The 24,872-nt window shown below is 59.0% G+C and overlaps 1 protein-coding gene across 1 annotated transcript in view; it reads left to right on the top strand.

Annotated features, from left to right (window-relative positions):
• The first annotated feature begins 4,850 nt into the window (after positions 1-4,850).
• The window catches only part of DENND4B (DENN domain containing 4B), a 40,638-nt gene continuing 20,616 nt past the window's right edge, over positions 4,851-24,872 (top strand). The window contains exons 1-10 of the mRNA XM_062607407.1: positions 4,851-5,162; positions 6,744-6,999; positions 8,896-8,965; positions 10,020-10,189; positions 10,307-10,548; positions 11,973-12,039; positions 14,629-14,687; positions 16,068-16,212; positions 23,486-23,661; positions 24,675-24,775. Of these exons, the coding sequence (XP_062463391.1) occupies positions 4,861-5,162; positions 6,744-6,999; positions 8,896-8,965; positions 10,020-10,189; positions 10,307-10,548; positions 11,973-12,039; positions 14,629-14,687; positions 16,068-16,212; positions 23,486-23,661; positions 24,675-24,775 (1,588 nt within the window). The 5' untranslated portion in view covers positions 4,851-4,860. The remainder of the gene's footprint in view (positions 5,163-6,743; positions 7,000-8,895; positions 8,966-10,019; positions 10,190-10,306; positions 10,549-11,972; positions 12,040-14,628; positions 14,688-16,067; positions 16,213-23,485; positions 23,662-24,674; positions 24,776-24,872) is intronic.

The raw sequence follows: 24,872 nt of genomic DNA, 5'->3' as shown, positions 1-24,872 counted from the left end.
CTGGTGGAGCCCAGCGGCGCGGCCCGCAGGTACCGGGGCGAGGTTGTGGGGCTGCCCCATAGCGGGGGTGAGGCCGCGGCTGCCCCATAGCGGGGGTGAGGTTGTGGGGCTGCCCCATAGCGGGGGTGAGGCCGGGGCTGCCCCATAGCGGGGATGGGGCCGCCCCATAGCGGGGGTGAGGCCGGGGCTGCCCCATAGCGGGGCTGAGGCCGCCCCATAGCGGGGGTGAGGCCGCGGCTGCCCCATAGCGGGGATGGGGCCGCGGCTGCCCCATAGCGGGGGGGGGGCCCTGAGAGCGCTGTGGGGTCGGGCGTGGGGAGGGGGGCTGTGGGGCTCGGCTGTGGGGCCTTTGGGGGAGGGTGGCTCTATGGGAGGTGTGGGGCACAGGGGATGTGGGGCACAGGGGATGTGGGGGACAGGGGTTGTGGGGCACAGGGGATGTGGGGGACAGGGGTTGTGGGGCACAGGGGCAGTGGGGCACAGGGGTTATGGGGCACAGGGGATGTGGGGCACAGGGGTTGTGGGGCACAGGGGCAGTGGGGCACAGGGGTTATGGGGCACAGGGGATGTGGGGCACAGGGGTTGTGGGGCACAGGGGATGTGGGGCACACTGGATGTGGGGCACAGAGGTTATGGGGCACGGGTTGTGGGGCACAGGGGATGTAGGGCACAGGGGCTGTGGAGCACAGGGGTTATGGGGCACAGGGGTTGTTGAGCACAGGGGATGTGGGGCACAGGGGATGTGGGGCACAGGGGTTATGGGTCACAGGGTTATGGGGCACAGGGGTTGTGGGGCACAGGGGCTGTGGGGCACAGGGGTTATGGGGCACAGGGGATGTGGGGCACAGGGGCTGTGGGGCACAGGGGTTATGGGTCACAGGGTTATGGGGCACAGGGGTTGTGGGGCACAGGGGCTGTGGGGCACAGGGGTTATGGGGCACAGGGGATGTGGGGCACAGGGGCTGTGGGGCACAGGGGTTATGGGGCACAGGGGATGTGGGGCACAGGGGATGTGGGGCACAGGGGATGTGGGGGACAGGGGTTGTGGGGCACAGGGGTTATGGGGCACAGGGGCTGTGGGGCACAGGGGTTATGGGGCACAGGGGATGTGGGGCACAGGGGTTGTGGGGCACAGGGGTTATGGGGCACAGGGGTTGTGGGGCACAGGGGTTGTGGGGCACAGGGGTTATGGGGCACAGGGGCTGTGGGGCACAGGGGATGTGTGGCACAGGGGTTGTTGGGCACAGGGGATGTGGAGCACAGGGGTTATGGGTCACAGGGGCTGTGGGGTGCAGAGCCCATTCCTGCTCCCCCCCCCAGTCCCTCAGTGGCCTCCCCACTGCGGGCCCCATGGGGCCTTTGAGCCATGTGGGTCCTGCCCCATAGCTGGGGGGGGGGAGGGGCCCGGCTGCTTCCTTCCCCTTTCTCACCCCGGCGGGGCCCAGTGGGGGGTGGGGAGGTGAGGGGGGGGGAGGGGAGGGAGCCGTTCCCGTTCCTTTATCCCCTTCCCGTTATCCCTGATTTTCCCATTCCCGTTGTTATTCCCATTCCCGCTGTTGCCGCCTTTATTCCTATGTTATTCCCGTTATTCCCATGTTATCCCTGTAATTCCCATTGTTATTCCCGTTATTCCCATGTTATTCCCGTTATTCCTATTGTTATTCTCTTTATTCCCATTGTTATTCCCATTATTCCCATGTTATTCCTGTTATTCCCTTCCCATTGTTATTTCTATTATTCCCATTATTATCTCTGTAATTCCCATTGTTATCCGCGGTATTCCCATTGTTATTCCCGTTATTCCCATTGTTATCCCTGTAATTCCCATTGTTATTCTCATTATTCCCCCTGTTATTCCCATTATTATCCCGTTATTCCCATTGTTATCCCTGTTATTCCCATTATTCCCATGTTATTCCCATTACTATCCCTGTAATTCCCATATTTATTCCTGTTATTCCCATTGTTATTCCCATTATTCCCATTGTTATTCCCGTTATTCCCATTGTTATCCCGTTATTCCCATTGTTATCCCTGTTATTCCCATTATTCCCATGTTATTCCCATTACTATCCCTGTAATTCCCATATTTATTCCTGTTATTCCCATTGTTATTCCCATTATTCCCATTGTTATTCCTGTTATTCCCATTGTTATCCCCGTTATTCCCATTGTTATTCCCATTATTCCCATTGTTATTCCTGTTATTCCCATTGTTATTCCCGTTATTCCCATGTTATTCCCGTTATTCCCATGTTATCCCCGTTATTCCCATTGTTATTCCTGTTATCCCATGTTATTCCCGTTATTTCCATTGTTATCCCTGTTATTTCCATTGTTATTCCCATTGTTATTCCCATTATTCCCATTGTTATTCCCATTGTTATTCCCATTATTCCCATTGTTATCCCCGTTATTCCCATTGTTATCCCCGTTATTCCCATTGTTATTCCCATTGTGATCCCCACTGTTCTTCCCATTCCCATTATTCCCACCCTTCCCATCGTATTCCCGCTGGTCTTCCCATCGTCATCCCCGTTATTCCCACCGTTACCGCCATTATTCCCATTCCCGCTGTTATTCCCATCGTTATTCCTGTTATCCCCATTTCCATCATTCCCATTCCCACCCGTATTCCCATTCCCGTTACCCCGTTATTCCCGCTGTTATTCCCACTCTTAACCCCATTACTCCCATCGTTATCCCTGTTATTCCCATTCCCGTTCTTCCTGATGTTATCCTCACCGTTATCCCTGTTATCTGCGTTATTCCCGCTGTTATCCCTGTGTTATCCCACTGTTATTCCTATGTCATCCTGGTGTTATCCCCATTATTCCCTATGTCATTCCCTATTTTATCCCTATGTTATCCCACTGTTATTCCCTATATTATTCCGATGTCATTCCCTATGTTATCTGTATGTTATCCTGCTGTTATTCCCAATGTCATTCCCTGTTATCCCTGTTATTCCCAATGTCATTCCCTATGTTATCCCTATGTTATCCCTATGTCATCCCTACATTGTCCCTACGTCATCCTGACGTCATCCCCACGTCATCCCTACGTTATCCCTACGTCATCCCCATGTTAACCCCACGTTATCCTCATGTGATTCCCACGTCACCCCCACGTCATCCCTACGTCATCCCTACGTCATCCCTACGTCATCCCCACATTGTCCCTACATCGTCCTTACGTTATTCAACGTCATCCCCACGTCACCCTGACGTCACCCCTACATCATCCCGACGTCATCCCCACGTTATCCTGATGTCATCCCTGTGTTATCCCCACATCATCCCGACGTCACCCCCCGTCATCCTGACGTCATCCCGACATCATCCTGACGTCACCCTGACGTCATCCGAACGTTATCCTGACGTCACCCGGACGTCATCCCCGCATCATCCCCGCGTCATCCCCACGTTATCCTGACGTCATCCCTATGCTATCCCTATGTCACCCCCACGTCATCCTGACGTCACCCCCCCCACGTCATCCTGACGTCATCCCGATGTCACACCGACGTCATCCTAATGTTATCCCTACGTCACCCCGATGTCATCCCCCCGTTATCCTGACGTCATCCCTACGTTATCCCGACATCATCCCCACGTCACCCCCACATTGTCGCTACGTCACCCCCACGTCATCCTGACGTCACCCCGACGTCATCCTGATGTTATCCCTACGTCACCCCAACGTCATCCCCCCGTTATCCTGACGTCATCCCCACGTCATCCCTACGTTATCCCGTTATCCTGACATCATCCCGACATCATCCCCACGTCATCCCCACATCGTCCCTACGTCACCCCCACGTCATCCTGACGTCACCCTGACGTCATCCTGATGTTATCCCTATGTCACCCCGACGTCATCCCCACGTCACCCCACATCATCCTGATGTCACCCCGACGTCATCCCCCCGTTATCCTGACGTCATCCCTACGTCATCCCTACGTTATCCCCACGTCATCCCCACATCACCCCGACGTCATCCCCCCGTTATCCCGACATCATCCCCACGTCATCCCCACATTGTCCCTACGTCACCCCACGTCATCCTGACGTCACCCCGATGTCATCCTGATGTTATCCCTACGTCGCCCCGACGTCATCCCCACGTTATCCTGACATCATCCCTACGTCACCCCCATGTCATCCTGACGTCACCCCGACGTCATCCCCGCATCATCCCCACGTCATCCCCACGTTATCCTGACGTCATCCCTACGTCACCCCACGTCATCCTGACGTCACGCCAGCGTCATCCCCCCGTTATCCTGACGTCACTCCTACGTCACCCCCATGTCATCCTGACGTCATCCCTACGTCACCCCACGTTATCCTGACGTCACCCCGACGTCATCCTGATGTTATCCCTACGTCACCCCGACGTCACCCCCACGTCATCCTGACGTCACCCCGACGTCATCCCTACGTCATCCCCGCATCATCCCCACGTCACCCCCACGTTATCCTGACGTCATCCCTACGTTATCCCGACATCATCCCCACGTCACCCCCACATTGTCGCTACGTCACCCCCACGTCATCCTGACGTCACCCCGACGTCATCCCCATGTTATCCCGACATCATCCCCCCGTTATCCTGACGTCATCCCTACGTCATCCCTACGTCATCCCTACGTTATCCCTACGTCATCCCCACATCACCCTGACGTCACCCCAACGTCATCCCCACGTTATCCTGATGTCATCCCTACGTTATCCCCACGTTATCCCGACATCATCCCCCCGTTATCCTGACATCATCCCTACGTCACCCCCACGTCATCCCTACGTCACCCTCACGTCACCCCGACGTGACCGTGACGTCACCCCGCAGCCCCCGCCATGTGCGCCGAGCCCGCCCTCGTCGATTACTTCGTGGTCGCGGGGCTGCCCGCGGCGGGGGCGTTGCCCGCCAGGGGGCGCTGCGGGGCGGCGCCGGAGGAGGAGCCTCGGCCCAAGGAGCCAATCACGGACGTGGCGCTGATCGCGCGTGCGCAGGGCGAGGAGGCGCCGCTGGGCTTCACGTGCATCGAGGCCACGCCCAGCGGGCACCCGGCGGAGCTCAGCGCGGGGCTGCTCAGCCCCGGCCGCCTCTGCCTCTGCTACCGCAGGGGGCGCGACCGCAGCCCCATCGTGGCCCTGGGGTGAGACCCACAGCGACCCATAGAGACCCATAGAGACCCATAGAGACACATAGAGACCCATAGAGACCCATAGAGACCCATAGAGAGACCCATAGAGACCCATAGAGAGACCCATAGAGACCCATAGAGACCCATAGAGACCCATAGAGAGACATAGAGACCCATAGAGACCCATAGAGACACATAGAGACACATAGAGACCCATAGAGACCCATAGAGACCCATAGAGAGACATAGAGACCCATAGAGACCCATAGAGACACATAGAGACACATAGAGACCCATAGAGACCCATAGAGACCCATAGAGAGACATAGAGACCCATAGAGACCCATAGAGACCCATAGAGAGACATAGAGACCCATAGAGACCCATAGAGACACATAGAGACACATAGAGACCCATAGAGACCCATAGAGACCCATAGAGAGACATAGAGACCCATAGAGACCCATAGAGACCCATAGAGAGACCCATAGAGAGACATAGAGACCCATAGAGACCCATAGAGACCCATAGAGAGACATAGAGCACCCATAGAGCATCCTCTGCCTCTGCTACCGCAGGGGGCGCGACCGCAGCCCCATCGTGGCCCTGGGGTGAGACCCACAGCGACCCATAGAGACACATAGAGACCCACAGAGACCCATAGAGACCCATAGAGACCCACAGAGACCCATAGAGACACATAGAGACCCATAGAGACCCATAGAGACCCATAGAGACCCACAGAGACCCATAGAGACACATAGAGACCCATAGAGACCCATAGAGACCCATAGAGAGACCCATAGAGACCCATAGAGACACATAGAGACCCATAGAGCATCCTCTGCCTCTGCTACCGCAGGGGGCGTGACCGCAGCCCCATCGTGGCCCTGGGGTGAGACCCACAGCGACCCATAGAGATCCATAGAGACCCATAGAGACCCATAGAGACCCATAGAGACCCATAGAGACCCATAGAGACCCATAGAGAGACCATAGAGAGACATAGAGACCCATAGAGACACATAGAGACCCATAGCGACCCATAGAGACCCATAGAGAGACCATAGAGAGACATAGACCCCCCCATAGATTGCCCCATAGACCCTCCATAGACCCTCCATAGACCCCCCATAGACCCCCCGTAGATCCCCATAGACCCCCCATAGACCCCCATAGACCCCCCATAGCTCCCCATAGACCCCCCATAGACCCCCATAGATCCCCATAGACCCCTCATAGACCCCCATAGATCCCCATAGACCCCCCATAGATCCCCATAGACCCCCCATAGATCCCCATAGACCCCCCATAGACCCCCCTAGATTGCCCCATAGACCCCCCATAGCTCCCCATAGACCCCCCATAGACCCCCATAGACCCCCCATAGACCCCCATAGACCCCCTATAGACCCCCCATAGACCCCATAGACCCCCCATAGACCCCCATAGACCCCCCATAGACCCCCCATAGACCCCCATAGACCCCCATAGACCCCCCATAGACCCCCCATAGACCCCCCATAGCCCCCCTCGATTGCCCCATAGATTGCCCCATAGCCGCCCCCGTTCACCCCCTGTGCCCCCCCGCAGGGTTCACTACGAGGGCTCTGGCGGGCCGGGCCCGGGGGAGCTGCTGGTGGCCACCACCCCTTACAGCCGCTCGGCGGCGCTGTCGGGGGCGGGGCCCGCGCGTCCCCGCGCCTTCCTCACCTTCCGGCGCGCGCGCGCGCCGCCCGGCCCCGCCCCTTCCGCCGCCGTCACCGACATCTGCGTCATCCTTCCCGCGCGCGGGGAGAGCGCCCCCCACGCCTACAGCCGCGTGAGCCGCGGGCTCAGCGCCGGGCCAGTGAGTGGCGCCACCGGGCGGACAGCGCGGGAACTGCAGCGGCGCGGGAACTGCAGCGGCGCGGGAACCGCTATGGGGGGGAGCTGCTATGGGGGGAACCGCTATGGGGAGGGAGCTGCTATGGGGAGCGGGGGGGAGGGACTGCTATGGGGGAGCTGCTATGGGGAGGGAGCTGCTATAGGGAGGGAGCTGCTATGGGGAGGGAGCTGCTATGGGGGGGGAGCTGCTATGGGGGGGGAGCTGCTATGGGGGGGGAGCTGCTATGGGGGGGGAGCTGCTAGGGGGGGGGAGCTGCTAGGGGGAGAGGGGGAACTGCAATGGGGGGAACTGCTATGGGGGGAACCGCTATGGGGAGGGAGCTGCTATGGGGGAACTGCTATGGGGAGGGAGCTGCTATGGGGAGGGAGCTGCTGTGGGGAGGGAGCTGCTATGGGGAGGGAGCTGCTATGGGGAGAGGGGGAACTGCGGTGGGGAGGGAACTGCTATGGGGAGGGAGCTGCTATGGGGAGGGAGCTGCTATGGGGAGAGGGGGAACTGCTATGGGGGGGACTGCTATGGGGGGGGAGCTGCTATGGGGGGGAGCTGCTATGGGGAGAACTGCTATGGGGAGGGACTGCTATGGGGGGGACTGCTATGGGGGGGAGCTGCTATGGGGAGAACTGCTATGGGGAGAACTGCTATGGGGGGGACTGCTATGGGGGGGACTGCTATGGGGAGCGGGGGGGAGGGACTGCTATGGGGAGGGACTGCTATAGGGGGAACTGCAATGGGGAGGGACTGCTATGGGGAGGGGACTGCTATGGGGAGGGGGCTGCTATGGGGAGGGAGCTGCTATGGGGAGGGAGCTGCTATGGGGAGGAGCTGCTATGGGGAGAACTGCTATGGGGGGGACTGCTATGGGGGGACTGCTATGGGGGGGACTGCTATGGGGAGGGAGCTGCTATGGGGAGAGGGGGGGAGGGACTGCTATGGGGAGGGGACTGCTATGGGGAGAACTGCTATGGGGAGGGAGCTGCTATGGGGGGGACTGCTATGGGGAGGGAGCTGCTGTGGGAGGGAGCTGCTATGGGGAGGGAACTGCTATGGGGAGCGGGGGGGAGGGACTGCTATGGGGAGGGAGCTGCTATGGGGGGGGAGCTGCTATGGGGAGGGAACTGCTATGGGGAGGGAGCTGCTATGGGGAGCGGGGGGGAGGGAACTGCAGTGGGGAGGAGGGGACCTGCAATGGGGAGTGGGGGGACTGCTATGGGGGGAACTGCTATGGGGAGAGGGGACTGCAATGGGGAGGGGGGGAACTGCAATGGGGGGGGGACTGCAATGGGGGGAAACTGCGGTGGGGAGGGGACTGCAATGGGGGGGAACTGCAATGGGGAGAATGAACTGCAGTGGGGGGGACTGCTATGGGGGGGAACTGGAGTGGGGAGGGGAGGAACTGCAATGGGGGCGGGGTATTGTCTGCTGCCTGCCCCATAGCGGTGCTATGGGGCCCTATGGGGGCGTTGTCAGTAGCTGGACCCATAGCGGGTCAATGGGAGTGGGGGGGCATTGGATGCAGCTGGACCCATAGGGGGTCAATGGGAGTGTGGGGGGGCATTGGATGCAGCTGGACCCATAGCGGTGCAATGGGGGCCTATGGGGACGTTGGATGCAGGCGGACCCATAGCAGTGCAATGGGGGCCTATGGGGACATTGGATGCAGGCGGACCCATAGGGCTGCTATGGGGGCGCTGCAGTAGGGCCTATGGGGGTGTTGTATGCAGCCTGCCCCATAGCGGTGCAATGCGGGGAGGACGGGGGGCGCTGAGTGCAGCCGGCCCCATAGGGCTGCAGTGGGTGCCTGGAGGGTCCCCATCAGCGCCCAGCCCCACACTGACCCCCAGCTCTTGTCCCGTGCAGTGGGGCCCTGCCCTGTACCTGTGCTACAAGATCTCCGTGGCCAGCGCCAATGCCTTGGTCTATGAAGCAGGTACGGGCTGGGCCCCATCCTGAGCGGCCTCCGGCGCCCTTGGGTGGGATAACGGGGGGCAGGGAGCTCAGCCATGGGTCCATGTGTGGGTACCAAGGGGCAGGGAGCTCATCCCTGTATCCCTGTGTGTGGGTACCAATGCAGGATGCTCATCCCTGTATCCCTGTGTGTGGGTACCAATGCAGGATGCTCATCCCTGTATCCCTGTGTGGGTACCAATGCAGGATGCTCATCCCTGTATCCCTGTGTGGGTACCAAGGAGCAGGGAGCTCATCCCTGTATCCCTGTGTGGGTACCAATGCAGGATGCTCATCCCTGTATCCATATGTGGGTACCAATGCAGGATGCTCACCCCTGTGTGTGGGTACCAAAGCAGGATGCTCATCCCTGTGTGTGGGTACCAATGCAGGATGCTCACCCCTGTGTGTGGGTACCAATGCAGGATGCTCATCCCTGTGTGTGGGTACCAATGCAGGATGCTCACCCCTGTGTGTGGGTACCAATGCAGGATGCTCATCCCTGTATCCCTGTGTGTGGGTACCAATGCAGGATGCTCACCCCTGTGTGTGGGTACCAATGCAGGATGCTCATCCCTCTGTGTGTGGGTAATGCAGGATGCTCATCCCTGTGTGTGGGTGGGATGCTCATCCCTGTGTGTGGGTACCAATGCAGGATGCTCATCCCTGTGTGTGGGTACCAATGCAGGATGCTCATCCCTGTGTGTGGGTACCAATGCAGGATGCTCACCCCTGTATGTGGGTACCAATGCAGGATACTCATCCCTGGGTCCCTGTATGTGGGTACCAAGGAGCAGGATGCTCATCCCTGTATCCCTGTGTGTGGGTACCAATGCAGGATGCTCACCCCTGTGTGTGGGTACCAATGCAGGATGCTCATCCCTGTGTGTGGGTACCAATGCAGGATGCTCAGCCCCTGCATCCCTGTGTGTGGGTACCAATGCAGGATGCTCACCCCCTGCATCCCTGTGTGTGGGTACCAATGCAGGATGCTCACCCCCTGCATCCCTGATGCTCATGAGCGCCTCTCCCCCCAGCCCTGCTCAGCCGTTACCCCGCTCAGGACACCTCCTCCTTCCCTCTTCCGGCCTCGGTGCCCATCTTCTGCCTGCCCATGGGGGCCACCATCGAGAGCTGGCCCACGGGCACCCCATACCCGCTGCCCCTCTTCTCCCCCTTCGTCCTCACCGGCGCCTCCGGAGACAAGGCAAGGCCTGGCTTTTGGGCTGGGGATGCTATGGGTCAAAGGGGGGGGGGGGGGGGGGTCAGGTCCGCCCCACTTTCCCTTCCCCGCTGTGACACCCCCCCCTCTCCCTCCCCATAGATCTATGGGGCCGCCATCCAGTTCCACGAGGCCTTCCCTGCCGAGCGGCTCTCGGAGCGCCAGCGCCTGCGCCTGGGCCTCGTGAGCGTGGTGGACCGGCGGCCGGTGGCGGGGCGCGCGCCCCACGCCCGCAAGAGCCTCTGCGTGCTCTCCCGCTGGCCCTGCTTCCGCGTCTTCCGCCACTTCCTGCTCTTCCTCTACCGCTACTCCGTGTCCGGGCCCCACGTCCTGCCCCTCGAGGCGTCAGTGGCAACGGGATTTGGGGGGGAGCGGGGGCGGTGGGGTGGGGGGGGGTGGGGTGGGATGCAGTGGGATGCAGTGGGATGGGGATGCGATGGGATGGGATGCAGTGGGATGCAGTGGGATGGGGATGCAATGGGATGCGATGGGATGCAGTGGGATGGGGACACGATAGGATGGGATGCAGTGGGATGGGGGTACGATGGGATGGGATGCAGTGGGATGGGGGTGTGATGGGATGGGATGCAGTGGGATGCAGTGGGATGGGGATGCAATGGGATGCAGTGGGATGGGGATGCAATGGGATGCGATGGGATGCAGTGGGATGGGGACGCGATAGGATGGGATGCAGTGGGATGGGGGTACGATGGGATGGGATGCAGTGGGATGCAGTGGGATGGGGGTGTGATGGGATGGGATGCAGTGGGATGGGATGCAGTGGGATGGGGATGCGAGAGGATGGGATGCAGTGGGATGGGATGCAGTAGGATGCAGTGGGATGGGGATGGGATGGGATGGGATGCAGTGGGATGCAGTGGGATGGGATGCAGTGGGATGGGGATGCGATAGGATGGGATGCAGTGGGATGCAGTGGGATGGGATGCAGTGGGATGGGGACGCGATAGGGTGGGACGCAGTGGGATGCAGTGGGATGGGGACGCAATAGGATGGGATGCAGTGGGATGCAGTGGGATGCAGTGGGATGGGGATGCGATGGGATGCAGTGGGATGGGATGCAGTGGGATGGGTATGCGATGGGATGGGATGCAGTGGGATGCAGTGGGATGGGGATGGGATGGGATGCAGTAGGATGCAGTGGGATGCAGTGCGATGGGGACGCGATAGGATGGGATGCAGTGGGATGCAGTGGGATGGGGATACGATGGGATGGGATGCAGTGGGATGGGGATGCGATGGGGTGGGATGCAGTGGGATGCAGTGAGATGCAGTGGGATGGGGATGCGATGGGTTGGGATGCGATGGGATGGGATGCAGTGGGATGCGGTGGGATGCAATGGGATGCAGTGGGATGGGGATGCGATGGGATGGGATGCAGTGGGGTGAAATGAGATGGGATGGGATGCGATAGGGATACAATGGGATGGGATGGGATGCAGTGGGGGTGCAATGGGATGCAGTGGGATGGGGATGTGATGGGGTGGGATGCAGGGGGATGCAGTGGGATGGGGATGCAATGGGGTGGGATGCAGTGGGATGGGGATGTGATGGCATGGGATGCAATGGGATGCAGTGGGGTGGGATGCAGTGGGATGCAGTGGGATGGGGATGCGATGGGATGGGATGCAGTGGGGTGCAATGAGATGGGATGGGATGCAATAGGGATACAATGGGGTGCAGTGGGGTGCAGTGGGATGGGGCGGGGGCCGCGGGTTCCCCCCCACACCGATGCTGCCTCCATCCCCAGGCACATCTCCCACTTCATGCACAACGTCCCCTTCCCGTCGCCGCAGCGCCCGCGCATCCTGGTGCAGGTGAGGGGGAGCCGCCCCATAGCCCTGTGAGCGCCCCATAGCCCTGTGAGCGCCCCATAGCCCTGTGAGTCCCCCATAGCCCTGTGAGCCCCCCATAGCTCTGAGCCCCCCATAGCTCTGAGCCCCCCATAGCTCTGTGAGCCCCCATAGCCCTGTGAGCCCCCCATAGCCGTGTGAGCCCCCATAGCCCTGTGAGCCCCCATAGCCCTGTGAGCGCCCATAGCCCTGTGAGCCCCCATAGCTCTGTGAGCCCCCATAGCCCTGTGAGCCCCATAGCCCTGTGAGCCCCCATAGCTCTGTGAGCCCCCCATAGCTCTGTGAGCCCCATAGCCCTGTGAGCCCCCATAGCTCTGTGAGCCCCCATAGCCCTGTGAGCCCCCATAGCCCTGTGAGCCCCCATAGCCCTGTGAACGCCCCATAGCTCTGAGCCCCCCATAGCCCTGTGAGCCCCCCATAGCCCTGTGAACCCCCATAGCTCTGTGAGACCCCATAGCCCTGTGAGCCCCCCATAGCCCTGTGAGCCCCCCATAGCTCTGTGAGCCCCATAGCCCTGTGAGCCCCCCATAGCCCTGTGAACGCCCCATAGCCCTGTGAGCCCCCCATAGCTCTGTGAGCCCCCATAGCCCTGTGAGCCCCCATAGCCCTGTGAGCCCCCATAGCCCTGTGAGCCCCCATAGCCCTGTGAGCCCCCATAGCTCTGTGAGCCCCCCATAGCTCTGAGCCCCCCATAGCTCTGTGAGCGCCCCATAGCCCTGTGAGCCCCCATAGCTCTGTGAACGCCCCATAGCCCTGTGAGCCCCATAGCCCTGTGAGCCCCCCATAGCCCTGTGAGCCCCCCATAGCTCTGTGAGCCCCCCATAGCCCTGTGAGCCCCCCATAGCCCTGTGAGCCCCCCATAGCCCTGTGAGCCCCCCATAGCTCTGTGAACGCCCCATAGCCCTGTGAGCCCCATAGCCCTGTGAGCCCCCATAGCCCTGTGAGCCCCCCATAGCCCTGTGAGCCCCCCATAGCTCTGTGAGCCCCCATAGCCCTGTGAGCCCCATAGCCCTGTGAACGCCCCATAGCTCTGTGAGCCCCCCATAGCTCTGTGAGCCCCCATAGCCCTGTGAGCCCCCATAGCCCTGTGAGCCCCCCATAGCCCTGTGAGCCCCCATAGCCCTGTGAGCCCCCCATAGCCCTGTGAGCCCCCATAGCCCTGTGAGCCCCCCATAGCCCTGTGAGCCCCCCATAGCTCTGTGAGCCCCCATAGCTCTGTGAGCCCCCATAGCCCTGTGAGCCCCCCATAGCCCTGTGAGCCCCCATAGCCCTGTGAGCCCCCCATAGCTCTGTGAGCCCCCATAGCCCTGTGAGCCCCCCATAGCTCTGAGCCCCCCATATCCCTGTGAGCCCCCATAGCTCTGTGAGCCCCCCATAGCCCTGTGAGCGCCCCATATGTGTGTGTACCCTTATATCTGTGTGTACCCCATATGTGTCTGTTCCCCTATATATGTGTGTGCTCTCCTATATATGTGTGTCCCCCATATACGTGTGTCACCCTATATATGTGTGTGCCCCATATATGTGTGTCCCCCTATAGATGTGTGTGCCCCATATATGTGTGTCCCCCTATAGATGTGTGTCCCCCTATAGATGTGTGTTCCCCCTATAGATGTGTGCCCCCTATATATGTGTGTCCCCCCATAGATGTGTGCCCCATATATGTGTCCCCCCATATATGTGTGCCCCCCATATATGTGTGTGCCCCCTATAGATGTGTGCCCCCTATATATGTGTGTCCCCCTATATATGTGTGTTCCCCCTATATATGTGTGACCCCTATAGATGTGTGCCCCCTATATATGTGTGTGCCCCATGTATGTGTGTCCCCCTATAGATGTGCGTCCCCCCATAGATGTGTGCCCCCCATAGATGTGTGTGCCCCCTATATATGTGTGTCCCCCTATAGATGTGTGTGCCCCGTATATGTGTCTGCCCCATAGATGTGTGTCCCCTATAGATGTGTGCCCCCTATATATATATGTGTGTTCCCCCATGTATGTGTCTGCCCCATAGATGTGTGTCCCCTATAGATGTGTCTGCCCCATAGATGTGTGTCCCCTATAGATGTGTCTGCCCCATAGATGTGTGTCCCCTGTAGATGTGTCTGCCCCATAGATGTGTGTCCCCTATAGATGTGTCTGCCCCATAGATGTGTGTCCCCTATAGATGTGTCTGCCCCATAGATGTGTGTCCCCTATAGATGTGTCTGCCCCATAGATGTGTCTGCCCCATAGATGTGTGTCCCCTATAGATGTGTGACCCCCATATATGTGTTCCCCCATATATGTGTTCCCCCATAGATGTGTGTCCCCTATAGATGTGTCTGCCCCATAGATGTGTGTCCCCTATAGATGTGTCTGCCCCATAGATGTGTGTCCCCTATAGATGTGTCTGCCCCATAGATGTGTGTCCCCTATAGATGTGTCTGCCCCATAGATGTGTGTCCCCTATAGATGTGTCTGCCCCATAGATGTGTGTCCCCTATAGATGTGTCTGCCCCATAGATGTGTGTCCCCCCTTATGCCCCCTTTCCACCCCATATCCCCCCAGATGTCCCCCTATGACAGCGTCCTGCTCTGCCGCCCCGTTGCCTCCCCACTGCCGCTCAGGTAGGGGCCGAAGGGGACCCGGCTTTGGGGGCTGGGACCGGGCCGGATGCACGCGAGGGATGCTCCGAGCGCCGCGTCCCTGCCCCACATCCCTGCCCCACATCCCTGCCCCACATCCCTGCCCCACTCCTCTGCCCCACATCCCTGCCCCACATCCCTGCCCCACATCCCTGCCCCACATCCCTGCCCCACGCCTCTGCCCCACGCCTCTGCCCCACATCCCTGCCCCACATCCCTGCCCCACATCCCTGCCCCACATCCCTGCCCCACACCTCTGCCCCACGCCTCTGCCCCACATCCCTGCCCCACATCCCTGCCCCACGCCTCTGCCCCACGCCTCTGCCCCACACCTCTGCCCCACATCCCTGCCCCACATCCCTGCCCCACACCTCTGCCTCATGGCTCTGCTCCATGGCTCTGCCCCACGCCTCTGCCCCACATCCCTGCCCCACACCCCTGCCCCACACCCCTGCCCCACATCCCTGTCCCACATCCCTGCCCCACGCCTCTGCCCCACGCCTCTGCCCCACATCCCTGCCCCACATCCCTGCCCCACATCCCTGCCCCACATCCCTGCCCCACACCTCTGCCCCACGCCTCTGCCCCACATCCCTGCCCCACATCCCTGCCCCACATCCCTGCCCCACATCCCTGCCCCACGCCCCTGCCCCACGCCTCTGCCCCACACCTCTGCCCCACATCCCTGCCCCACATCCCTGCCCCACACCTCTGCCTCATGGCTCTGCTCCATGGCTCTGCCCCACGCCTCTGCCCCACATCCCTGCCCCACACCCCTGCCCCACACCCCTGCCCCACATCCCTGTCCCACATCCCTGCCCCACGCCTCTGCTCCATAGCTCTGTCACATGCCTCTGCCCCACGCCTCTGCCCCAATCCTCTGCCCCACGCTCCTGCCCCACACCCGTGGCCCACCCCTCTGCCCCACCCCTCAGCCCCACCCCCGCCCCAGCCCCCTGCCCCACCCCTCAGCCCCACCCCTCAGCCCCACCCCCGTGCCCCACACCCCTGCTCCACTCCTCTGCCCCAATCCTGCCCCACGCCCCTGCCCCACACCCCTGCCCCACCCCTCAGCCCCACATCCCTGCCCAACACCTCTGCCCCAATCCTGCCCCACCCCCCCGCCCCACCCCTCAGCCCCACCCCCCTGCCCCACCCCCCTGCCCCACCCCCGCCCCACCCCTGCCTCACCCCTCAGCCCCACCCCTCTGCCCCACCCCCGCCCCCCCCTCATCCCCACCCCTCATCCCCACCCCTCTGCCCCACCCCCGCCCCCCCGCCCCACCCCCCTGCCCCACATCCCTGCCCCACCCCCCCGCCCCACCCCCGCCCCCCCCTCATCCCCACCCCTCTGCCCCCCAGCGGCGCGAGCTTCCTGGGGCTGCTGCGCGCCGTGGGGCCGGGCACGGCCGTGGCGCTGCTCGTGGCCGTGCTCACGGAGCACAAAGTTCTCCTGCACTCGCGGCGCCCCGACCTGCTCACGGCCGTGGGGGAGGCGCTGGTGGCGGTGAGCCCCATAGCGGAACATGGGGGGCAATGGGGGGCACCGGCCCCATAGCGGAACATGGGGGGATGGGGGGCACCGGCCCCATAGCGGAACATGGGGGGCAATGGGGGGCACCGGCCCCATAGCGGAACATGGGGGGATGGGGGGCACCGGCCCCATAGCGGAACATGGGGGGCAATGGGGGGCACCGGCCCCATAGCGGAACATGGGGGGCAATGGGGGGCACCGGCCCCATAGCGGAACATGGGGGGCAATGGGGGGCACCGGCCCCATAGCGGAACATGGGGGGGAATGGGGGGCACCGGCCCCATAGCGGAACATGGGGGCAATGGGGGGCACCGGCCCCATAGCGGAACATGGGGGGGAATGGGGGGCACCGGCCCCATAGCGGGTGTGGGGGGATGGGGGGCGCCGGCCCCATAGCGCGTGTGGGGGGATGGGGGGCGCCGGCCCCATAGCGCGTGTGGGGGGATGGGGGGCGCCGGCCCCATAGCGCGTGTGGGGGGATGGGGGGCGCCGGCCCCATAGCGGAACATGGGGGGGAATGGGGGGGCACCGGCCCCATAGTGGAACATGGGGGGCAATGGGGGGGCACCGGCCCCATAGCGCGTGTGGGGGGAATGGGGGGGCACCGGCCCCATAGGGGAACATGGGGGGCAATGGGGGGGCACCGGCCCCATAGCGGAACATGGGGGGGAATGGGGGGCACCGGCCCCATAGCGGAACATGGGGGGCACTGGGGGGCACCGGCCCCATAGCGGAACATGGGGGGCAATGGGGGGCACCGGCCCCATAGCGGAACATGGGGGGATGGGGGGCACCGGCCCCATAGCGGAACAGGGGGGGCAATGGGGGGCACCGGCCCCATAGCGGAACATGGGGGGCAATGGGGGGGCACCGGCCCCATAGCGGAACATGGGGGGCAATGGGGGGCACCGGCCCCATAGCGGAACATGGGGGGCAATGGGGGGCACCGGCCCCATAGGGAACATGGGGGGCAATGGGGGGCACCGGCCCCATAGCGGAACATGGGGGGATGGGGGGCACCGGCCCCATAGCGGAACATGGGGGGATGGGGGGCACCGGCCCCATAGCGGAACATGGGGGGCAATGGGGGGCACCGGCCCCATAGCGGAACATGGGGGGCAATGGGGGGCACCGGCCCCATAGCGGAACATGGGGGGGAATGGGGCTGGGGCAATGGGGGGCACCGGCCCCATAGCGGAACATGGGGGGCAATGGGGGGGCACCGGCCCCATAGCGGAACATGGGGGGCAATGGGGGGCACCGGCCCCATAGGGGAACATGGGGGGGAATGGGGGGGCACCGGCCCCATAGGGAAACATGGGGGGGAATGGGGCTGGGGCAATGAGGGAGCACCGGCCCCATAGCGCATGTGGGGGGATGGGGGGCACCGGCCCCATAGGGGACATGGGGGGGCACCGGCCCCATAGGGGACATGGGGGGAGAGGGGGGGGAATGGGGCTGGGGCAATGGGGGGGCGCCGGCCCCATAGGGGAACATGGGGGGGAATGGGGCTGGGGCAATGGGGGGGGCACTGGTCCCATAGGGGAACATGGGGGGGAATGGGGCTGGGGCAATGGGGGGGCACCAGCCCCATAGCGGGTGTGGGGGGAAATGGGGGGCACCGGCCCCATAGCGCATGTGGGGGGATGGGGGGGCACCAGCCCCATAGCGCGTGTGGGGGGATGGGGGGCACCGGCCCCATAGGGGACATGGGGGGGAATGGGGGGGCGCCGGCCCCATAGGGGACATGGGGGGAGAGGGGGGGGAATGGGGCTGGGGCAATGGGGGGCACCGGCCCCATAGGGGAACATGGGGGGGAATGGGGCTGGGGCAATGGGGGGGCACCGGCCCCATAGGGAAACATGGGGGGGAATGGGGCTGGGGCAATGGGGGGGCGCCGGCCCCATAGCGGGTGGGGGGGGGAATGGGGCTGGGGCAATGGGGGGCACCGGCCCCATAGGGGAACATGGGGGGGAATGGGGCTGGGGCAATGGGGGGGCACCGGCCCCATAGCGGGTGTGGGGGGATGGGGGGCACCGGCCCCATAGCGCGTGTGGGGGGGAATGGGGCTGGGGCAATGGGGGGGCACCGACCCCATAGGGAAACATGGGGGGAGAGGGAGGGAATGGGGCAAATGGCTTGAAAATGGGTTGGAAATGGGTTGGAAATGGTTGGAAATGGGTGGGAAATGGGTGGGAAATGGGTGGGAAATGGGTTGGAAATGGGTGGGAAATGGGTGGGAAATGGGTTGGAAATGGGTGGGAAATGGGTGGGAAATGGGTTGGAAATGGGTTGGAAACGGGTTGGAAATGGTTGGAAATGGGTGGGAAATGGTTGGAAATGGGGGAAATGGGTTGGAAATGAGGGAAATGGGTTGGAAATGGGTTGGAAACGGGTTGGAAATGGGTTGGAAACGGGTTGGAAATGGTTGGAAATGGGTGGGAAATGGGTGGGAAATGGGTTGGAAATGGTTGGAAATGGGGGAAATGGGTTGGAAATGGTTGGAAATGGGGGAAATGGGTTGGAAATGGTTGGAAATGGGTAGGAAATGGGTTGGAAATGGGTTGGAAATGGGTGGGAAATGGGTGGGAAATGGGTGGGAAATGGGTTGGAAACGGGGGAAATGGGTTGGAAATGGGGGAAATGGGTTGGAAATGGGTGGGAAATGGGTTGGAAATGGGTGGGAAATGGGTTGGAAATGGTTGGAAATGGGGGAAATGGGTTGGAAATGGTTGGAAATGGGGGAAATGGGTTGGAAATGGTTGGAAATGGGTAGGAAATGGGTTGGAAATGGGTTGGAAATGGGTGGGAAATGGGTGGGAAATGGGTGGGAAATGGGTGGGAAATGGGTTGGAAACGGGGGAAATGGGTTGGAAATGGGGGAAATGGGTTGGAAATGGGTGGGAAATGGGTGGGAAATGGGGGGGAAATGGGTTGGAAATGGGTTGGAAATGGGTTGGAAATGGGGGAAATGGGTTGGAAATGGTTGGAAATGGGTTGGAAATGGGTGGGAAATGGGTTGGAAATGGGTTGGAAATGGGTTGGAAAAGGTTGGAAATGGGGGAAATGGGTTGGAAATGGGGGGGAAATGGGTTGGAAATGGGTGGGAAATGGGTTGGAAATGGGTTGGAAATGGGTTGGAAATGGGTTGGAAATGGGTTGGAAATGGGTGGGAAATGGGTTGGAAAAGGTTGGAAATGGGGGAAATGGGTTGGAAATGGGGGAAATGGGTTGGAAATGGTTGGAAATGGGGGGGAAATGGGTTGGAAATGGGTGGGAAATGGGTTGGAAATGGGTTGGAAATGGGTTGGAAATGGGTTGGAAATGGGTGGGAAATGGGTGGGAAATGGGTGGGAAATGGGTTGGAAATGGGTGGGAAATGGGTTGGAAATGGGTTGGAAATGGGTGGGAAATGGGTTGGAAATGGGTTGGAAATGGGTTGGAAATGGGTGGGAAATGGGTTGGAAATGGGTTGGAAACGGGTGGGAAACGGGGGGGAAATGGGTTGGAAATGGGTTGGAAATGGGTGGGAAATGGTTGGAAATGGGGGAAATGGGTTGGAAATGGGTTGGAAATGAGGGAAATGGGTTGGAAATGGTTGGAAATGGGTGGGAAATGGTTGGAAATGGGGGAAATGGGTTGGAAATGGTTGGAAATGGGTTGGAAATGGTTGGAAATGGGTTGAAATGGGTTGGAAATGGGTTGGAAATGGTTGGAAATGGGGGAAATGGGTTGGAAATGGTTGGAAATGGGTGGGAAATGGTTGGAAATGGGGGAAATGGGTTGGAAATGGGTGGGAAATGGGTTGGAAATGGGTTGGAAATGGGTTGGAAATGGGGGAAATGGGTTGGAAATGGGTGGGAAATGGGTTGGAAATGGGTTGGAAATGGGGGAAATGGGTTGGAAATGGGTTGGAAATGGGTGGGAAATGGGGAAATGGGGGAAATGGGTGGGAAATGGGTGGGAAATGGTTGGAAATGGGTTGGAAATGGGTTGGAAATGGTTGGAAATGGGTTGGAAATGGGGGAAATCGGTGGGAAATGGGTTGGAAATGAGGGAAATGGGTTGGAAATGGGTTGGAAATGGGTTGGAAATGGGTTGGAAATGGGGGAAATGGGTTGGAAATGGTTGGAAATGGGTTGGAAACGGGTTGGAAATGGGGGAAATGGGTTGGAAATGGTTGGAAATGGGGGGGAAATGGGTTGGAAATGGGTTAGAAATGAGGGAAATGGGTTGGAAATGAGGGAAATGGGTTGGAAATGGGTTGGAAACGGGTTGGAAATGGTTGGAAATGGGGGAAATGGGTTGGAAATGGTTGGAAATGGGTGGGAAATGGTTGGAAATGGGGGAAATGGGTTGGAAACGGGGGAAATGGGTTGGAAATGGGTGGGAAATGGGTTGGAAATGGGTTGGAAATGGGTTGGAAATGGGTTGGAAATGGTTGGAAATGGGTTGGAAATGAGGGAAATGGGTTGGAAATGGTTGGAAACGGGTTGGAAATGGGGGAAATGGGTTGGAAATGGGTGGGAAATGGGTTGGAAATGGGTTGGAAACGGGTTGGAAATGGGTTAGAAATGAGGGAAATGGGTGGGAAATGGGTTGGAAATGGGTTGGAAATGGGGGAAATGGGTTGGAAACGGGTTGGAAATGGGTGGGAAATGGGTTGGAAATGGGTGGGAAATGGGTTGGAAATGGGTTGGAAATGGGTTGGAAATGGGTGGGAAATGGGTTGGAAATGGGTTGGAAATGGGGGAAATGGGTGGGAAATGGTTGGAAATGGGTTGGAAATGGGTTGGAAATGGGTGGGAAATGGTTGGAAATGGGTTGGAAATGAGGGAAATGGGTTGGAAATGGTTGGAAATGGGTTGGAAATGGGTTGGAAATGGGTTGGAAACGGGTTGGAAATGGGTTGGAAATGAGGGAAATGGGTTGGAAATGGGTTGGAAATGGTTGGAAACGGGTTGGAAATGGTTGGAAATGGGGGGGAAATGGGTTGGAAACGGGTTGGAAATGGGTTGGAAATGGGGGAAATGGGTTGGAAATGGGTGGGAAATGGGTTGGAAATGGGTTGGAAACGGGTTGGAAATGGGTTAGAAATGAGGGAAATGGGTGGGAAATGGGGGAAATGGGTTGGAAACGGGTTGGAAATGGGTGGGAAATGGGTTGGAAATGGGTGGGAAATGGGTTGGAAATGGGTTGGAAATGGGTTGGAAATGGGTGGGAAATGGGTTGGAAATGGGTTGGAAATGGGGGAAATGGGTGGGAAATGGTTGGAAATGGGTTGGAAATGGTTGGAAATGGGTGGGAAATGGGTTGGAAATGGATGGGAAATGGTTGGAAATGGGTTGGAAATGGGGGAAATGGGTTGGAAATGGGTGGGAAATGGGTTGGAAATGGGTTGGAAATGGGTTGGAAATGGGGGAAATGGGTTGGAAACGGGTTGGAAATGGGTGGGAAATGGGGGAAATGGGTGGGAAATGGGTTGGAAATGGGTGGGAAATGGGGGAAATGGGTGGGAAATGGGTTGGAAATGGGTGGGAAATGGGTTGGAAATGGTTGGAAATGGGGGAAATGGGTTGGAAATGGGTTGGAAATGGGTGGGAAATGGGTTGGAAATGGGTGGGAAATGGGGGAAATGGGTGGGAAATGGGTGGGAAATGGGTTGGAAATGGTTGGAAATGGGGGAAATGGGTTGGAAACGGGTTGGAAATGGGTGGGAAATGGGTGGGAAATGGGTTGGAAATGGGTGGGAAATGGGTTGGAAATGGTTGGAAATGGGGGAAATGGGTTGGAAATGGTTGGAAATGGGGGAAATGGGTTGGAAATGGTTGGAAATGGGTAGGAAATGGGTTGGAAATGGTTGGAAATGGGGGAAATGGGTTGGAAATGGGTGGGAAATGGGTGGGAAATGGGGAAATGGGTTGGAAATGGTTGGAAATGGGTGGGAAATGGGGAAATGGGTTGGAAATGGGTTGGAGATGGGGGAAATGGTTTGGAAATGGGTTGGAAATGGGTTGGAAATGGGGGAAATGGGTTGGAAATGGGTTGGAAATGGTTGGAAATGGGTGGGAAATGGGTTGGAAATGGGGGAAATGGGTTGGAAATGGGTTGGAAATGGGTGGGAAATGGGGGAAATGGGTTGGAAATGGGTTGGAAATGGGGGAAATGGGTTGGAAATGGGTGGGAAATGGGTTGGAAATGGGGGAAATGGGTGGGAATTGGTTGGAAATGGGTGGGAAATGGGTTGGAAATGGGTTGGAAATGAGGGAAATGGGTTGGAAATGGGTTGGAAATGGGGGAAATGGGTGGGAAATGGTTGGAAATGGGTTGGAAATGGGTGGGAAATGGGTTGGAAACGGGTTGGAAATGGGTTGGAAACGGGTTGGAAATGGTTGGAAACGGGTTGGAAATGGGGGAAATGGGTTGGAAATGGGGGAAATGGGTTGGAAATGGGTTGGAAATGGGTGGGAAATGGGTTAGAAATGGGTTGGAAATGGGTTGGAAACGGGTTGGAAACGGGTTGGAAACGGGTTGGAAATGGGTTGGAAACGGGTTGGAAATGGGTTGGAAATGGGGGAAATGGGTTGGAAGTGGGTTGGAAATGGGTGGGAAATGGGTTGGAAATGGGTTGGAAATGGGTGGGAAATGGGTTGGAAATGGGTTGGAAATGGGGGAAATGGGTTGGAAATGGGTTGGAAATGGGTTGGGAATGGGTTGGAAATGGGGGCAATGGGTTGGAAATGGGGGAAATGGGTTGGAAATGGGTTGGAAATGGGTAGGAAATGGGTTGGAAATGGGGGAAATGGGTTGGAAATGGGTTGGAAATGGGTTGGGAATGGGTTGGAAATGGGTTGGAAATGGGGGAAATGGGTTGGAAATGGGGGCAATGGGTTGGAAATGGGGGAAATGGGTTGGAAATGGGTTGGAAATGGGTAGGAAATGGGTTGGAAATGGGGGAAATGGGTTGGAAATGGGGGAAATGGGTTGGAAATGGGTTGGAAATGGGTTGGAAATGGGTTGGAAATGGGTTGGAAATGAGGGAAACGGGTGGGAAATGGGTTGGAAATGGGTTGGAAATGGGTTGGAAATGGGTTGGAAATGGGTTGGAAATGAGGGAAATGGGTGGGAAATGAGGGAAATGGGTTCGGGGTGCTCCCAGGCGGTTGTCAGGCGCTGCCCGTGGGCGCAGTGGGGCTGGCGGAGCCCTGCCGGCGGCTGCCCCCCCAACCCACGCCCTGCCCCCCAGATGATCTTCCCCCTGCGCTGGCAGTGCCCCTACATCCCCCTGTGCCCGCTGGCGCTGGCCGACGTGCTCAGCGCCCCGGTGCCCTTCATCGTGGGGCTCCACTCCAGCTACTTCGACCTCCATCAGCCCCCCCGGGACGTGGTCTGCGTGGACCTGGACACCAACACCGTGTCCCAGTGAGGGCCCGGCCCCACAGCGCGGGGGGAGGGAGGGGGATGGATGATGATGGATGGATGATGGATGATGGATGATGGATGATGGATGGATGATGATGGATGATGGATGGATGATGGATGATGGATGATGGATGATGATGGATGGATGGATGATGGATGGATGATGGATGATGGATGGATGGATGATGATGGATGATGATGGATGATGGATGGATGATGGATGATGGATGATGGATGATGATGGATGGATGGATGATGGATGGATGATGGATGATGATGGATGGATGGATGATGGATGATGATGGATGATGGATGATGGATGATGATGGATGATGGATGGATGGATGATGGATGATGGATGGATGATGGATGGATGGATGATGGATGGATGATGGATGATGGATGGATGATGGATGGATGATGGATGATGGATGATGATGGATGATGATGGATGATGGATGATGGATGATGATGGATGATGGATGGATGATGGATGATGGATGATGATGGATGATGATGGATGATGGATGATGGATGATGGATGATGGATGATGGATGATGGATGGATGATGGATGGATGATGGATGATGGATGATGATGGATGATGATGGATGATGGATGATGGATGATGATGGATGATGGATGGATGATGGATGATGGATGATGATGGATGGATGATGATGGATGATGGATGATGGATGATGATGGATGGATGATGGATGATGGATGGATGGATGATGGATGGATGAATGATGGATGATGATGGATGATGGATGATGATGGATGATGGATGATGATGGATAATGGATGATGGATGATGGATGATGATGGATGATGGATGATGATGGATAATGGATGATGGATGATGGATGATGATGGATAATGGATGATGGATGATGGATGATGGATGATGGATGATGGATGATGATGGATGATGATTGGATGATGATGGATGATGGATGGGGACCAGGATGCGCATCCCCACATCCCCCCCGTATCCCGTATCCCAGCAGGAGCGAGGAGCGGAAGCTGCTGCCCCCGCGGGCGCTGCCCCGCCGGCCCTGCAAGGTGCTCTTGGCCACGCTGCAGGACGTGGCCCAGCAGCTGCAGGACTGTGAGTGAGGGGTGCAGGGGGACCCCCAAAACCCCTTTGTACCCCCATAACCCCTTTGTACCCCTATAACCCCTTTGTACCCCCATAACCCCTTTAT

Source organism: Pezoporus occidentalis, unplaced genomic scaffold (assembly GCF_034315485.1).
Source record: "Pezoporus occidentalis ecotype Australia unplaced genomic scaffold, CSIRO_AGI_Poc_V1 ctg1222, whole genome shotgun sequence".
Lineage (NCBI taxonomy): Eukaryota > Metazoa > Chordata > Aves > Psittaciformes > Psittacidae > Pezoporus > Pezoporus occidentalis.
The sequence above is the reverse complement of the archived record's forward strand: the minus strand, read 5'-3'. Positions and strand labels throughout refer to the sequence as shown.